At 31.7% G+C, this 17,711-nt stretch overlaps 2 protein-coding genes across 3 annotated transcripts; one reads left to right on the top strand and one right to left on the bottom strand.

Moving 5' to 3' along the window:
• Nucleotides 1–6,463: 6,463 nt before the first annotated feature.
• LOC145032323 (uncharacterized) lies at nucleotides 6,464–10,011 on the bottom strand. Of its 2 annotated transcripts, XM_078981092.1 has the most exons (6): nucleotides 9,828–10,011; nucleotides 7,854–9,248; nucleotides 7,532–7,759; nucleotides 7,358–7,438; nucleotides 6,963–7,268; nucleotides 6,464–6,870 (listed from the first exon to the last, which is right to left on the bottom strand). In XM_078981092.1, the coding sequence occupies exons 2-6, from the start codon at nucleotides 8,952–8,954 to the stop codon at nucleotides 6,817–6,819; spliced, it is 1,770 nt and encodes a 589-aa protein (XP_078837218.1). In that variant the 5' UTR covers nucleotides 8,955–9,248; nucleotides 9,828–10,011; the 3' UTR covers nucleotides 6,464–6,816. The 2 variants fall into 2 exon arrangements, with proteins under 2 accessions (XP_078837218.1, XP_078837219.1); XM_078981093.1 differs by having other exon boundaries at nucleotides 7,854–10,011.
• A 1,340-nt stretch (nucleotides 10,012–11,351) lies between these two features.
• Nucleotides 11,352–12,416, top strand: LOC145030288 (uncharacterized). The gene is made up of 2 exons (XM_078978679.1): nucleotides 11,352–12,045; nucleotides 12,148–12,416. Exons 1-2 carry the CDS (start codon nucleotides 11,352–11,354, stop codon nucleotides 12,414–12,416), a joined length of 963 nt encoding a protein of 320 aa, XP_078834805.1.
• Nucleotides 12,417–17,711: the final 5,295 nt, after the last annotated feature.

Genomic DNA, 17,711 nt, shown 5'->3' with positions numbered 1-17,711 from the left:
TATTTAGCTCCTTGATAGTTCTCCATTGAAATCAAATACACAGTGTTAAGCAGAATGACTTCACTTCACCATCATGATTTTCAACCTCGTTCACTCTTCATGTCCTTTGGAATGTTCATTTTCATTTTCCATGGTTAAGTCTTGATTTTGGTTTGGAGTTATGAGGTATCATCTTCAGCACTAGTCACTCGGGCATGAAAAAGATCTCCATACATTACATGGACATCTTCATGCATGAACATTAGGATTTGTGACGAAATTAAGAATTGTCTTTGAATCCGTAGTATGTTTCGTTTTTAGTAATTGAAGTGAAGCGAGGGAAGAGGTTATGAGTAGTAGTGTATGTGTTTTAAACACTCATAACATCACATGTTGTGATGATCTTGTCTACACGACTACATGACATAGGACATATGTAATTAAGGAGCAGAACTATCTGATTTGAATAAAAGTATTACATTTAATATAAGTGTCTTGTTTTTTTTAATTGTCATCTTCATAGTCTTTTGCTGGGCATCACATTTTGTATATATAGTCTTCATCAGCTAAATCTTTTGTACTTGTGGCTTGAGCTATTTCTTGTTCAAGTTTTTCATTTTATATGTATTCCATGATTTCCATCTTTTTGTCAGTGTTAAGCATATGCATAGCTCTACTGATTGGAGATTGGACTGCAAGTCTTATTATTTGCAACTATACTGCACAAAATATGAAAGTCCAGATCACGAAAAACTGCAAGTTGAACACATAATTTAACAAGAATTGATAAAAATATGACATTTTTAATTGCATTGAAACGAAATGTAACAAATCATATTTATATTTCACTTGGAGCAGAATGGTAATTTTTTTTGGGCGAAAAACAGGCCCCTAAGATTAGTTCAAAACAATTTAATTTTTAATTAGTTTTTGGACCGGGTTCCATTGTTAATATAGCAAACCCAACTATGCCCCACTTCGGGTAAAAATGTAGGCTGGTGAGGAAAAACCGCTAAACTTCTTCTTCTTTTTTTTTTTTTTTTAATTACTTTTATATTTATTTATTATTTATTTTTTGCATCTTATTAGGGCATGTTAGATTGCTAAAATAACTTAGCTTTTTATTAACCTTGATATAGTTTATTTATAAGCTAGCACCCTAAACATGGCTTTAGTAGTTAGTATTATAAATAATTAACCTATTAAATATGATATATATATATATATATATATATATATATATATATATATATATATATATGTATAAACAGTATACTACATAACAACCAACAAATGTTATGTAGTTAATTGAGGCCAGCGAAACAGATTCCTCGATTTCTCAAATTTGATGCTCTACGGCTGTTCATAGACATGCACATTGGCCCAGGTGACCTGGGCTTACCAACTCGACCCAATTCTAAACCGCCTCAAGTCCAACTTGGTGTTTCTTTTGGCAGCCCGGTTGTGCACCTCTACACTCACATTCAATTCATACTAAAAACACAAACCCTCAACCCCAATTTTTAGAACAAATCATGTTACAATCATAATATATATATATATATATATATATATATATATATATATATATATATATATATATATATATATATATATATATATATACACACACACACACACACACACACACACACACACATAAGTATTAGGGAATCCTTAATCTAAAAATGTTACAAGAATTTATGTTAATCAACATAAGCTTTGTATTGTGCATATTTCAAATTCAACATGTCATTGATAAAGTGTTTACTTTTTCATTTCATCACTTTCAGTTGCATTGCCTAAACCAAAACACATGAAGATAAAAAGGAGGTATTTAACCTACAATGCAACCACTAATCTAAAAAATCCAGGATATTGTGTACTATTTTTCTGTTAACGAACACTCATGAGGATGCAAACCAGCACAACAGAATACCAATGCACAACAGTTTGAGAAATGGGGAGTGTTGTAATTTGTAAGGTGTCGAAGAAAGGGTATGTCATGAAGACAATTGCAAAAGTTACAAATATTTTTATCTCCAACAGTTTTTCTAACTGATTTGTAAATGACATGGTAACAGGCAGAGTGTTTTTACTTGTACGGCCACCCCCACCCCACACCCATGACCCATTCTCGTACTTTATATCAGCACTGAGCTTTTAATTAAGTGATCTTGACCTAACCCTAAAGCAATATATATATTAATTGTTTCTATCAATTGCAATGATATACATCATTATCATTATATACTTATAAAGGAAACATTTTTCCTTGCATCACATTCATTTGTAACTCTCATCTATATTTTCTTTCACCACATTCATTTGAAACTCCCATGATTTTTCAATTTCTATCTAATAATAATTATAATTTTGTTAATTAGGTTAAATAAATATTAAATCTAAAATGTAATCATATATAAACTAAATTTCAATATTAAAATAATATATTTACTTGTATTAATAAAGTTATGTTTTTTAACTTATAACATATTATACTTAATTTATTAGTTTTAATATATTATTGGATGTAAACCATTATCATTTTAAAGATACAATTTTGGAACAATTTGTATAAAATACTTAAATTATTAATTTTAATATAACATTACAGGATCAATTTAAATATAAATTTTAGTTTAACTTAAACAACCTAAAGAATATTTTGTAAATAGTTAAAAATGATAAATTGTTATGTCTTTTTAATAATGATCATAAGTTGGTTAATAAGGTTAAATAAATATCAAACCTAAAGTATAATCATAAATGAACTAAATTTCAATTTTAAAATAATATATTTACTATTACTTATAAAGTTATGTGTTTAACTTTTAACATATTATACTTAATTTATTAGACTTAATATGTTGTTATATGTAAACCACTATCAGTTTAAAGCTACAACTTTTGAACAGTTTGGACAAAATACTTAAATTGTTAACTTAAATATAACATTACAATATCAACTTAAATAAAAATTTCAATTCCACTTAAAAAACTAAAAAATATTTTGTAAATAGTTAAAAGTGATAAATGCAAAAACTCAATTGTAATATTAATTTAACTAAAATATTTCTTAATCATATTTTTATAATCGTTAAAAGTTTTCAAATAAGTAATTTAAAATAACTTACAATAACAATAGTTAAAAATAAGTCCATATAAATGATTATATTGTTACCTTTAAAATCAAAAAATAATGTTTGATGTTTTAAATAATTATAATGATAGAAATTAAAACATTAAGCAAATAAATTTTAAAAAATTAGTTAAGAATAATATTTAACCTTAAATTATATTTAGTTTTATTCATGTGTAACTCGCGTAGAAGTCATTCAAACGATTGAGATTATGAAGTTATAATAGATGTATATATGATCATATAATTCAAAATAATCAATATATTATATCAATTTAGTATAAAAATTATTATATCGAATTTAACAACAACGTTATTGTTATATTTAAAAAGAAAACATATATTTGTATAGACTTCAACTATATAGGTGTTTCTGCGCATTACAATGTCAATTTAAATATAAATTTCAGTTTCACTAGAAAAACCAAAGAATATTTTATAAATACTTAAAAGTGATAAATGAAAAAAAAAAAAAAAAAAACTAAATTGTAATCTCAATTTAACTAAAATATTTTCTAAATGTATATTTATAATCCTTAAAAGTTTCCAAATAAGTAGTTTAAAATAATTTACAATAACAATTGTTAAAAATAACTCTATATAAATGATTATATTGTTATATTTAAAATCAAAAAATAATGTTTGATGTTTTAAATAATTATAGTGATAAAAATTAAAACATTAAACAAATAAATTAAAAAAAATTAATTAACAATAACAACAAATATAAACCACATTAAACCGTATATTATATTTAATGTTATTCATGTGTAACTCGCAGGTAGAAGTAATTCAAACAATTGAGATTTTGAAGTTATAATAGATGTATATATGATCATATAATTCAAAATAATCAATATATTATATCAATTTAGTATAAAAATTATTATATCAAATGTAACAACAACGTTATTGTTATATTTAAAAAGAAAACATATATTTGTATAGATTTCAATTATATAGGTGTTTCTGCGCAACGCGCGGGTATTCGCCTAATTCATTCTATATAACCATCTTTTTTGCTTTATATATTATATGGAAATTCAACAAAAAAAAAAACATAGGTATGAGCGGGTAACAATTTAATAAATGAAGTTTCTAATTAGATGAATGTTTTTATCAATTTTACTAAAAAAAAGAAAAAAAATGCATAAAAAACTAATAAATAAGTATTTTGATCGTATTATATAATTTACTTCATATTTTTTTTAACAAATCTATAAACCAAATAGAAAACAACATTTCTATATCAAACAAAAGCACAACAAATTCCAATCATTCAAATTTCAATTACTCTGACAAATTTTATTTTCCTAAAAATATTCTATAAACCAAACACCCCTTAGTAATCTCGCTTAGTAATCTTCGTGTACGAGAAGTTATATTATTTTGTTATTCTATATATATATAGCAATATATTTTAATTATTTACCTTTTATCTATTAACTTAGTTTGTTAGATCAATTTATCACTAATTATATACTATAAATGTCTCACTCACGATCCAGTTATAAAATAGTAACTTATATCTTATATTTTTATTTATGGAATGCTTATTTTATTTCAATAATTAAAAATCATTTTCTACATTTCTAATCCTTAAAGTATTTAAATATTACTTTGCTATCATACATATCCCTAATCTTATATATATATATATATATATATATATATATATATATATATATATATATATATATATATATATATATATATATATATATATATATATATATATATATATATATATATATATATATTTGTTTAATATGAATCTTGGACCCTTAACAATTTTGTTTTCTCTTCTCTATTTCTTTTATAATTTATATTATTTATTTATCATTTATGTATTTAAGAATACAATGGGCTCTACTCCCCATCAACGTGATATCTCCCACCTGTTCTGGAAATTCGCCCAAATGCCTCACCATCTACTTGAAGACCCCCTCATATGATAGTTGAAATCTTGCTAAAAGTCTTTGTTTAAGTGTCCCCCAAGTCCAGAATTTCATCCCATCTATACCACGCTAGTGTTAATCCCTCCATGCATAAGGAGGTCGTCTTGAGTTGTTTCGTGCCTTTAATATCTTGCATCTCATAGTAGCGTTCCACTCAGTCGATCCAACCATGGGAGTCTTCCCTATCGAATATGGGCATCTCGATCTTCTGAAAGTCGACATGTTGGAAATCACTTCTAGATTTGCCCTTGTTTCCATCTTATTCTCCTTCCTTTCCCTTACTCTTCTCATTCCTGGATGCCTTGCCTTCTTCATCAAGTCGAAGGATCCTGATTGGAATCGGCTGGAATCCTTATTCTTTTCCTCTTCCTTGTTGCTCAAGCTTCCTATCTTAACTCCTAACTTGACTGACAAGTCAGTGATAGCTTTCTATCCCCTGGTGGAACCGCTGTGAATTAGCCTCCCGATATTCTTTCAGATTCTGACAGAGTTTAGCTAAGTCTGTCTCCAGCCGAGTGATTCGATCACTGTTGTTCACTATTTCGATACCCTAAAAATTAAAAATGATGAACAATAACATGTGAATATTGTTGATGTGAACATTATTTTCCGATGAACAGTGAACGTTGTGAACAGTATTTCCGAGAATAGTACCCCGACGGACAATAATTTTGCTAGAATCATTTCTCTATTACCAATTGATAAGAAATGTTATTCGAGACACACAAATTCTCCCAAAACAGACTAAAACAATAATTCTTATTCCATCCCCGTACCAGTCTTAAGTGTTACTAGATAATCTTATCCTAATTTAAAAGATACTAATAGATATCCTAATTTTAAATAAAGATGGTTACTACCTAATTTGAATAAATAATTAAATAATTACTAATTAGTTGATAATGTTGACCTAATCGGTGAGTCGTATCAGTCTTGTACCATGTTTTGACACAAACCGGAGTTACATTACTCTTGTATGGGCTATATAGGTATATTACAAATTGTACGCATCACATATAAGCGTACTATAGTTTGCACAACCATACAATCAATGATATAGCCGTATCATATCCCCTTCAAGACAATACCATTTTCAATAGTACAACCCACTTCATGCTACATTGACACGATTTACATGGCCATTTTCACCCCATACCAATCATTCTAAAAGTGAGTGAACTCTTTTTATCCATTTCCTTTCCAAACCTACTAACCTATTCATAACAATATAGGCTCAATCTAACCATCAACTAGCATGCACTTACCATACATATTCTATGTAGTTCCCATGTAAATACGATTTACCTTCCCATACCTCTTTTTTACATTACTATGTGAAAAACAACATTCTACATGAATTGCAATGTCTAAACTCAACATCATAAAACAGAAACACAAATGCTTTTACATTAAAGTAAACCAAATATCAGAGGAATCATATTTCTAATTTACCATATATATCTATCTACTGGTAAATAGCATATAGAAATAGTCTTTCACATTTATTTTCTAACTCCTATATATATGTATATATGTATAATATATTATATGGCGCCTCACCTACATCACAAATGAGACAACCACATCATAAGTAATCAACATATATATATATATATATATATATATATATATATATATATATATATATATATATATATATATATATCAAAATTCACCAACCCCATGTACATATATCCTCTATAAAAACAAACCTACACAACAACATATACCGTGTCATCACCCAATATCAAAGTACTTTGGATCTTCCGGAAAATGATATTCCACAATTAACTGTCATTAACAACAACCAATAAATCCACATTATTTCTTGATTTACACCCAAGTAACAATGAGAATCATACAGACAATATGAACATACATACCTTCCCTTCATCATCGTCTGAATGGCGTTGTGGGAACACCACCTTCAAATCACTGCACAAGAAAAGCTTACGCTCCAAATGATCATTATCTAACTTATTCTTTTCATATCTTGAGCATTTTCTATGAGGACATAGAAAACGAAGATGAAGAGCATAGCGTAAAGCACCAACAATGGCATCATTTCCATTCACCCTTGAAGAACATACACCGGACGCCATGTCACCATCAACCTGGCAACCATCACCATTGCACCCTTCGGTCCCCTGTCTGGAAGTTGCAAGGGTGACCTTATGTCGTAGGAATGTCTACATTTTCAAATCCACAAAATAAATTTCATAAAGTCCATTCCATTTTGAATTTAAATTTCATGTTATTAATAGATATAATAACTTGCCTTTGTGCCAGCTGGCATGTCGCTCAAATCATAATTACAGAAGAAAGTATGAAGAGGTGTCTTCTCTGGATTGCTTAAAACCTGCAAGAGTCGAATCCAATCATACATTTATTCATCCATACAAGTATAATTGCGAATTGAATTAAAATTTAAAAAACATATCATATCATATACCAGTTGTATGCAACCTTTCATTGGAATGCGCAAACGGCTTTTAGCATTTTGAGAATCATCATTGTGAAGAATGCTACTTGATAAGTTGTTTCCTGCAAGATCTATTGAAGCATGGTACAGTAAGTAACTATCTCCATCAATACTGTTAACTGCAAAGGGAAGTTTGCGTGCTTTTGGTGAGAAGTTTCCCCCATTTACACTTAGAACAGCTAGAAAACCATCGATTTTCTGCACATGAATGTGATGTGCAGAATGTGTTAAAGATAAACCCTAACTGAATGAAAGAAACTACCTATTTTGTAAGAGAAGAAATGATCCTAACCTTGTTGATGTCTCCTGATGAGAGTCGGCCAGATAACAGTGATTCTTCAAAAGAACCAACTAATGATCTCCTAACAGGAAGACCCCTTGATTTTTGCCTTAACTTCTGAAATCCTAAATCTTTGTGTTTGTGGAAAGGCCAGCTCTTTCCTGTGTAACTTTTAGGAGAACATGATGACCCGATTTCCTCACATAAATAACTGATTTCTTCAAGTGAATTGCTTGGCATCCTATAATCCACTTCGCTTGATGCAAATATGGTACCTGAGATTATTGTTTCTCCATCTGGATTCTCCACATTATTGGATGATGAATGTTTTCTTTCATTGGAAGATCTTGGACCAAGGGGAGATGAAGAAGAACAGGTCAACAAGGTCAACTTATCTGTGGATATTGGGATAGGTCTGGTCTGCAATCTTTGCTTGCTTGAGTCTTTAAAATCCTTAAATCCAGGTGGAAAGAATGACACTTCATTTGCATCAAGAACTGGCCCATCGGATACAGGCCACACAAGATTAGAGGTATTTGCTTTCTTGTAAAGCTTGATCTTGGGATCATCAGCTTTAGGATTACCAGAAACTTGGTGATTGTTGCAGGAGGCTATATCTATATGATCGTTGTCAGATGGTTGAGAAGAAAGCATATTGTTCAGTGGTGACAACATCCTTTTCCTGGCCATAGGCACAACAGTTACTTTTTCATATACCTGTCTGGTTGAAGCTCCATCAAGTGCATCTGAGGATGAATCCTTTTTACCAGATTCAAACCCCACAATTCTTGAAAATGAAGTTGTAACAGTTTGTGCAGATTTGGGTGTTGACAAATCAAGCTTATTCTTTGAACCAATTCTTGTCCCTTTGACATCAGTAGACTCTTTACTTACAACATCTGGAAATTGAAATTTGTCCAATGAGGTTTTAACAACACGATCACCAAATAAAGAATCAAGGGAACATCCAACGCTTTCTCTTCTTGTATTTTCTGCTTTCATCTCATTCAAGTTACAAGTCTCCTCATCAATTACAGGAAAATTGTGCTCCAAGGTGCTTGATATCCATGCAACCTCAGAAGTTCCAATGTAAGGATCTTGTGGTAATCCCATAGTATCTAGCAAGTTATTCTGAGCAATCTCTTCCTCTTATTTGGGGGCTGTATACCTTGTTCTTCAATCAAACTATTGTATACAACCTAAGTAACTATCCTATGAGTATTAGTTGTTCGATCAAAACATTAAACCAAAAGCAAAACCTAGCCTCTGCAATTAATCAACGAATCCCTTTCTCTTCTCTGCTGAGCTCATGATGGTTCTGAAACACGGATTGATATGTCAAGACCTTTACGTACAAAATGGATATGCATCCGTACTCAAAGGGTGCAGCCTAACCAATGTCCATGCCTGAAATTAAACAAAGGCATCATTAATTTTTTCCAGCCTACATGTTGACAATACGGTGAAATCAAAATCTATAGATCACGCGGCGATGGTATTAAAGTAATAATGAAGAAGAGAAAGACATTTAAAGTCAAAGGGGCGATGAATATAAACAAATGTAGCTGCAATCAAAATCGATTCCACGAAAACGGAGATGATTACACATAGAACATCCAGAGAGATGAATAAATACAAGGGAAGGCAATAAAGGATTAGATCGGCATCCAGTTTGAAGCAAAGTGTAGTGAAATTGATGATGGAAAAAGGTTCAAGGAAGGATCTGAATTGACTTGGTTATGTAAAGTATTGGAGCCGAGATGAATGATATGAAATGATAGGTGGTCGGCGATGAATACAACTACGTTGGGGATAATTACATGTTAGCGTCAACAATCATCTTCCGATAATCATCCGATGCAATGCAATGATGCATACACAAAGCAAGCAAAAGTAAAATCAAAATATTAAAATGTGGAATGAAAAAGAAGAAAGTAAAAGATGAATTGAACAGTAGGCTTTGTATTTTATCGTTATTGTTTATACACTTGTTTCTTCATCGGAATCCCATGGGCTCTGTATCTTTCAATTCCTTATGTTTATCTAGAGTATGTATCCTCCTCCGCCTCCGCCTTCAACGAGGTTTGGAGGAGCAGCACCACCGCGGAAACGAACCAACACGCACAAAAGAAAAGGGGAAAAAAGAAGTGGTAGAATCGAGGTGGAGGTGGGGGTATATACGTGAGGAGGTGAGGGTGTAAACGTAATTTAATGGAAGTTCAGGGGTAAATATTCAAGTCTTGTGGGCATGACTCAGCTCGACACAACCAAATTCAAAATCAAAAAATGCAATTAATTTTCCAACTCTTTTAAAACAAGCTGAGATGAGCTTCAGTTTAAGCTCATCTTTTTAATTTCTAGGTGAATATGATAAGTAGGTTGAACATATTAAAAAACTAGATTATAACTATATTATAATAAATCCCTTAATTTTAAGTACTTAAAGTTTATAACTATTATCGATGAACAAATAAAAATGGTTTGGATTTTATTGGAGGGCAATAACCTTCACATGCAATAAACGAAATACAATGGTTTTAGATTTTTCTTTCTTTAAATGTTTAAACCGTACAAAATGTGATTAACAATTATAAAACCTTTTTAGGCACAATGGATGATCGATGACGTGATCTTTTATTTTTATTATCTGGAAACATGCATTATTTTCGGGAAGATCTTAAACTTACGAAAAGGAAGATTTAGTATTACATAGATTTAATACGATATCATGTGTAAAATTAAATACTAAAAAAAAAAAGAATAAAAGTGTAAAACATGGGTGATTTTATCCATGTCCCTAGTTATATTCTTTTATCTAAGTGAGTAGTATGTGTTTGACTTTTTGTTCGAGTGAAGAAAGGTAGATAAAATTGCACCCTTAACTTATGGCTAAGAATTGAGATCACCGATTAGCAGTTTTTAAAATTTTAATAAATCATACGAAATCAAAATTAAAAATAAAAGGTTGAACGTTTTAGTCGTTATTCTTTTGAATTTTGATAGAATGGATATTGAAAACGCCATTGTTGTTATGAAATATTAGTTTGTGAATGATCATTGGATTCTCTCCATCATTATTTAGCATTAGTAACAACCATTTCAATGTGTTTTATGAATGTAATAATACACCATCATAATGTGCATTCATATTGTAGCTCATCTTTCATCTTATTTGGATAGTATAAATAGTGAGCCATATGTATTAGGCACTATATGAATTCATCACAAGTATTAGAATAAAAGTTCTCTCTACTCTCATATCTTTCTTTACTCTATAATTTATATTGTTATTTGATCATATTTTATAACAGTTATCAGCACGAGGCTCTACCATAGAGTTCTAACTTCTTGCCGTTCTTGTCGTTGTCAGGTATATATATAAAATTTTTGTTTTCAAAGTTCATATGTATAATGCTCACAAGTTATATAATGCTCACAAATAATCTTATGATACTTCTTAACTAACAATCCTCTAATATACAACTCTTTGTTTTGATTAGTACTTTCACTATGGCAAACATTAGCAAACTTGAGTTTATGGCTCTTGACATTAGTGGAAAAAATTATTTATCATGGATCCTTGATGCTGAAATCCACCTTGATGCTATGGGTCTTGGAAACACCATAAAGGATGTAAATCCTTTAAATGAAGCATCAAGCCAAGAAAAGGCTAAGGCGATGATTTTCCTTCGCCACCATCTCGATGAAGGATTAAAAGCTGAATATCTCACTGTCAAAGATCCAGCTGATCTTTGGAATAATCTGAAAGAGAGGTATGATCATCAAAAAACGGTGATACTTCCTAGAGCTCGTTTTGATTGGTTACACCTTCGGCTACAAGATTTTAAATCTGTGAGTGAGTATAATTCGGCCATGTTCAAAATTACTTCCCAACTAAAACTATGTGGTGAGACTATAACTGATGAAGACATACTAGAGAAAACCTTCTCTACTTTTCATGCCACTAACATGCTCCTGCAGCAGCAATATCGTGAGAAAGGTTTTAAAAAATATTGTGAATTAATCTCATGTCTTCTTGTGGCTGAACAAAATAATGAGCTCTTAATGAAAAATCACCAATCACATCCGACCGGTTCTAGTCCATTCCCTGAAGTGAATGCGACATCATCTAATTATAACGGTCGTGGGTCTAACCGTGGTCGTAGCCGTGGTCGTGGTCGAGGTCGTGGACGTGGTGGAGGCCGTCATAATAATCGTCCCAACAATAATAATAATAATAATATAAGTAACCACCAGAAGTGGGAAAATAACAAAAACCCACATCCTAATGATAAAAGTGGTCAAGGCAAGAAGAAAGTTGAAAATGTTTGTCACCGATGTGGAATGACCGGTCATTGGTCACGTACATGTCGCACTCCAAAGCATTTTGTTGATATTTATCAAGCTTCTCTAAAATATAAAGAAGGAAAAAATGCGGAAACAAACTTTGTTCAAAATTATTTTTCCGAAGATCAACTAGAAATGAGACATTTGGATGTCGCCGATTATCTTGCCAACACGGAAGGGACAAACGGTGTTATGAATGGTGATGGAAGTACCCAATTTTTCCCATAAAATGAGATGGATATGGCATATCATGAAATTGTTGGTTTTCTAGTATCATTTTATTTTTGCATTATGTTTGTTTAAAGTCATTGTCATGGTCAAGAATAATATGTAGTTTTGTTTAATGTCGTTTATGATTTTTATGTTATAGTCGTTTCATCAGAAGAGATCTTGATGATTCTTCTCAAAATAATAATATATGACTTTATTTATCTAAGTTGACTATTTCTTATTTCTTATTATTTTATTATATATTTTTATTTTGAAGAGAAATATGGATATTCGCAAAAGAAATGAGGAAGATATATGTCTTGCAGATAGTGCAACAACACATAGCATTTTTAATAATAAAAAATATTTTGCTTACTTATCAATTGGAGAAGCAAATGTTAATACAATAACGGGTAGTGCAAAAATGATTGAAGGCTCCGGAAGAGCGAATATCATATTACCACAAGGGACAATAATTATAATTGGAGATGCATTATTTTCATCAAAATCACCAAGAAATTTATTAAGTTTTAAGGATATTCGGTCCAACGGATATCATGTTGAAACAACCAATGATGGTGGTGAAGAGTATCTCAATATTACGAAAATGATATCGGGTAAGAAAAGTCTTTTGGAAAAATTACCCGTATTGTCCTCCGGATTGTATTATACAAATATTAGAATGATTGAATCTCATGCTATTGAAAATAAAAGGTATGATAACATCTACAAAGTTTGGCATGACCGGTTGGGCCATCCCGGATCAGTTATGATGCGCAAAATAATTGAAAGTTCAAGTGGACATTCCTTGAAAAACCAGAAGATTTTTCAAGCTAATGAATTGTCTTGTGTTGCATGTTCTCAAGGAAAATTAATTTCCCGTCCATCATTGAATAAAGTTGGGTATGAAAGTCCTAGTTTTTTAGAAAGAATTCAAGGGGATATATGTGGACCAATTCATCCACCATGTGGACCATTTAGATATTTTATGGTCTTAATTGACGCGTCAACTAGATGGTCACATGTGTGCTTATTATCTAGCCGTAATCTCGCTTTCGCAAGATTACTAGCACAAATAATCCGCCTAAGGGCACATTTTCCCGATTACCCAATTAAGAAAATTCGACTTGACAATGCTGGGGAATTTACATCACAAGCTTTTAATGACTATTGCATGTCGATTGGGATAACTATTGAACATCCTGTTGCATATGTTCATACACAAAATGGTTTAGCTGAGTCGTTAATCAAACGCCTTTAATTAATTGCAAGACCATTACTAATGCATTCTAAACTTCCTACATCGACATGGGGACATGCAATTTTACATGCGACATCACTTATACGCATCAGGCCAACTAGTTATCATAAGTTCTCCCCTATTCAACTGGTTTGCGGCCATGTACCAAATATTTCCCATCTAAGGACGTTCGGATGTGCAATTTATGTACCCATTTCTCCACCTCACCGCACGAAAATGGGTCCTCAAAGAAGAATGGGAATTTATGTTGGATACGAATCTCCATCTATAGTAAAATATTTAGAACCATCAACTGGAGATTTATTTACAGCTAGATTTGACGATTGTCATTTTGATGAATCAGTTTTTCCAACATTAGGGGGAGAAATAAAGAAGATGGAGAATAAAATCTCTTGGAATGAATTATCACTTTCAGTGTTAGATCCTCGTTCAAGTCAATGTGAACTTGAAGTGAAAAAGATAATTCATTTACAAAATATAGCAAATCAATTGCCAGATGCATTTACTGACCCTAAGAGAGTAACAAAGTCTCATTTACCAGCTGTAAATGCTCCAGTTAGAGTTGATATCCCAGAAGGAAAAAATACAACTACAAATGAATCAAAGGCACGCCTGAAGCGTGGAAGACCAACCGGTTCCAAAGATAAAAATCCTCGAAAACGAAAGGGAGCAAATATAATTGATGGTCCAAAAGAGAAAACATACTCTTTTGAAAAGAGTAATGAAGCTCCAGAAGAGCCCAATGACATAACAAAAGAAATTGAGGTACCTAAAAATTATGAAAATGAAGAGATCTCAATAAATTATGTCATGACAGGAATAAGATGGAACCGAAATAAGATAGACGTCGACGATAATTTTTCATATCATGTTGCGTGCGAGATTATGGAAGAAAATGAGGATGTTGAACCAAAATCTATAGATGAATGTAGAAATAGAAAAGATTGTCCAAAATGGAAAGATGCAATAAACAAAGAGCTTAATTCTCTTACTCAACGAAAAGTTTTTGGACCTGTAGTTCGTACACCAAATGGAGTAAGACCAGTGGGATACAAATGGGTATTTGTGCGCAAAAGAAATGAGAAGAATGAAGTTGTGAGATATAAAGCAAGACTTGTTGCACAAGGTTTTACCCAAAGGCCCGGAATTGATTATGAAGAAACATACTCTCCTGTGGTTGATGCGATTACATTCCGTTATCTAATAAGCCTGGCAACACATGAAAAATTGGAGATGCGTCTGATAGATGTAGTTACCGCCTATTTATATGGTTCACTTGAGAATGATATTTATATGAAAATCCCAGAAGGGTTTAAGGTGCCAGAAGCACAAACTCCTAATTCTCGTGAAGTATATTCGGTAAAATTAAATAAATCTTTGTATGGATTGAAACAATCTGGCCGGATGTGGTTCAATTGTTTAAGTACATTTCTTTTAAAAGAGGGCTATAAAAATGATCCATTAAGCCCATGTGTATTCATAAAAAGATCCGGATCAGAATTTGTGATAATTGCTATTTACGTAGATGATTTGAACATAATTGGAACTTCTGGAGAATTGGAAAATGCCACTTCTTGTTTGAAAGAAAATTTTGAAATGAAAGATCTTGGTAAAACGAAATTTTGTTTGGGTCTTCAAATTGAGCACACCAAAAATGGAGTTTTTGTACATCAATCTAATTATCTAGAAAAGGTGCTTAAAAAGTTTTATATGGATAACTCACATCCATTGAGTACCCCGATGGTAGTAAGGCATTTAGATGCCAAAAAGGATCAGTTTCGGCCTTGTGAAAAACATGAAAAACTTCTTGGTCCCGAAGTACCATATCTTAGTGCTATTGGTGCACTGATGTATCTTGCTAATAATACGGGACCTGATATATCTTTTGCTGTAAATTTATTAGCAAGATATAGTTCTTGCCCAACAAGAAGACATTGGAATGGAGTCAAACATATTCTTCGATATCTTCGAGGTACAATGGATATGGGCTTATATTATTCAAATTCATCAAATGCGGAGTTAATTGGTTATGCAGATGCTGGATATTTGTCTGATCCACACAAAGCTCGATCCCAAACAGGTTATTTATTCACTTGTGGAGGTACCGCAATCTCTTGGCGTTCTGTTAAACAAACTTTAGTTGCTTCTTCTTCTAACCATGCAGAGATTATAGCAATTCATGAGGCAAGCCGTGAATGTATTTGGTTAAGAAATTTAACTCATCACATTCGTGAGAGTTGTGGTCTAACTTCTAACAGGGAAGCTCCAACCATACTATATGAAGATAATGCGGCTTGTATAGCCCAATTCAAGGAAGGTTTTATCAAAGGAGACAGAACCAAACATATTTCACCAAAGTTTTTTTTTTACTCATGATCTTCAAAAAGAGCGTGGCATCAACATCCAGAAAATTCAATCAAGTAACAACTTGGCAGATTTGTTCACTAAAGCGCTCCCTACATCCAAATTTGAAAACATGGTACGAAATATTGGAATGCGACGCTTTAAGGAAATCAAGTGATGTGATGATCAGGGGGAGTTGGAAACATATTGTACTCTTTTCCTTAGCTATGTTTTTCCCACTGGGTTTTCTTAGCAAGGTTTTTAACGAGGCAATTGTTCCAAATATCTATTATTAATCATGTACTATTTTTCCTTAATAAATGGTTTTTCCCATGAGGTTTTACCTATTAAAGTTTTAACGAGGCATGATACAATCGTCATTCAAGGGGGAGTGTTATGAAATATTAGTTTGTTAATGACCATTGGATTCTCCATTTCTCCCATAACTCTCCATCATTATTTAGCATTAGTAACAACCATTTCAATGTGTTTTATGAATGTAATAATACACCATCATAATGTGCATTCATATTATAGCTCATCTTTCATCTTATTTGGATAGTATAAATAGTGAGCCATATGTATTAGGCACTATATGAATTCATCACAAGTATTAGAATAAAAGTTCTCTCTACTCTCATATCTTTCTTTACTCTATAATTTATATTGTTATTTGATCATATTTTATAACAATTGTTTGTTTTTTTTAAAGGAAAAATATTTACGGTCAATTTGTACATTTGCAAAAGAAGATATGGAGCAAAAGTTTTGATCTTCAAAAAGAAACATATATGTTTTTTAAAGTTTGATGCAAATTTGTATAAACCAAAAGCATATAATAGATTCAAAATAATCATAATCGTGTACAAATTTATACAAAACCACACAACCGGGTGCAAATTTATACAAAACCATAAGGTGAAGATATGGAGCAAAAGTCTACGGTCTTCAAAAAAAAACATATATGTTTTAAAGTTTGGTGCAAATTTGTATAAAACCAAAAGCATATAATATATTCGAAACACAATTATAATCACAATCGGGTGCAAATTTATACAAAACCATAAGGTGGAGGGACTAGTAAGGCGAAGATCAACAAAAAATTTCCCATAAAATGAAAGATTTCGATTGATTAATTAAATTGGATTAATGGGCAATTGGGCATATAATGACATTAATGTCATTAAAGAAGCTCATGGTGGTTCTTTCATTAACTCCTTCAAGATGAGATTTCCGTATGGAACTATTGACATTGAACATGTCGTCTACTTCAGGTCTTGCACATTGAATGACTTCTCTCGTTTAATGGATCTCATACATCCCACCCTTCCAAACCCACATGACACATAGGCATCATATCAACATTTATCTCTCCTTACTTCCTAGCCTTCCACTCCTAAACACTTGTAAATCCATCCCTATCAACTCACACACTTTAGTACAACCATATAAGCACAAGTTACTACTAAGCAATGTATAAGATTTTAGGGGTGGAAGGGTTTAATAACTCATAAAACCACACATTTTTACGGTACCACAAGAGAAGGAATGATGTTCAGTTATGTATTGACGACACCTTAGGCAACCCAGATGTCTTGTCGCAAAACTTCGGGGAATCTAACCATAAATGTAAGAAATTTGATCAGATTAAAACATGTTCACAATTTGATTCATATAACATAATATGGTTACTCAATATCCATTCATTT

This window comes from Lactuca saligna, chromosome 2, assembly GCF_052625555.1.
Source record: "Lactuca saligna cultivar CGN05327 chromosome 2, ASM5262555v1, whole genome shotgun sequence".
Classification (NCBI taxonomy): domain Eukaryota; kingdom Viridiplantae; phylum Streptophyta; class Magnoliopsida; order Asterales; family Asteraceae; genus Lactuca; species Lactuca saligna.
This window is presented reverse-complemented; position numbering and strand designations above follow the sequence as displayed.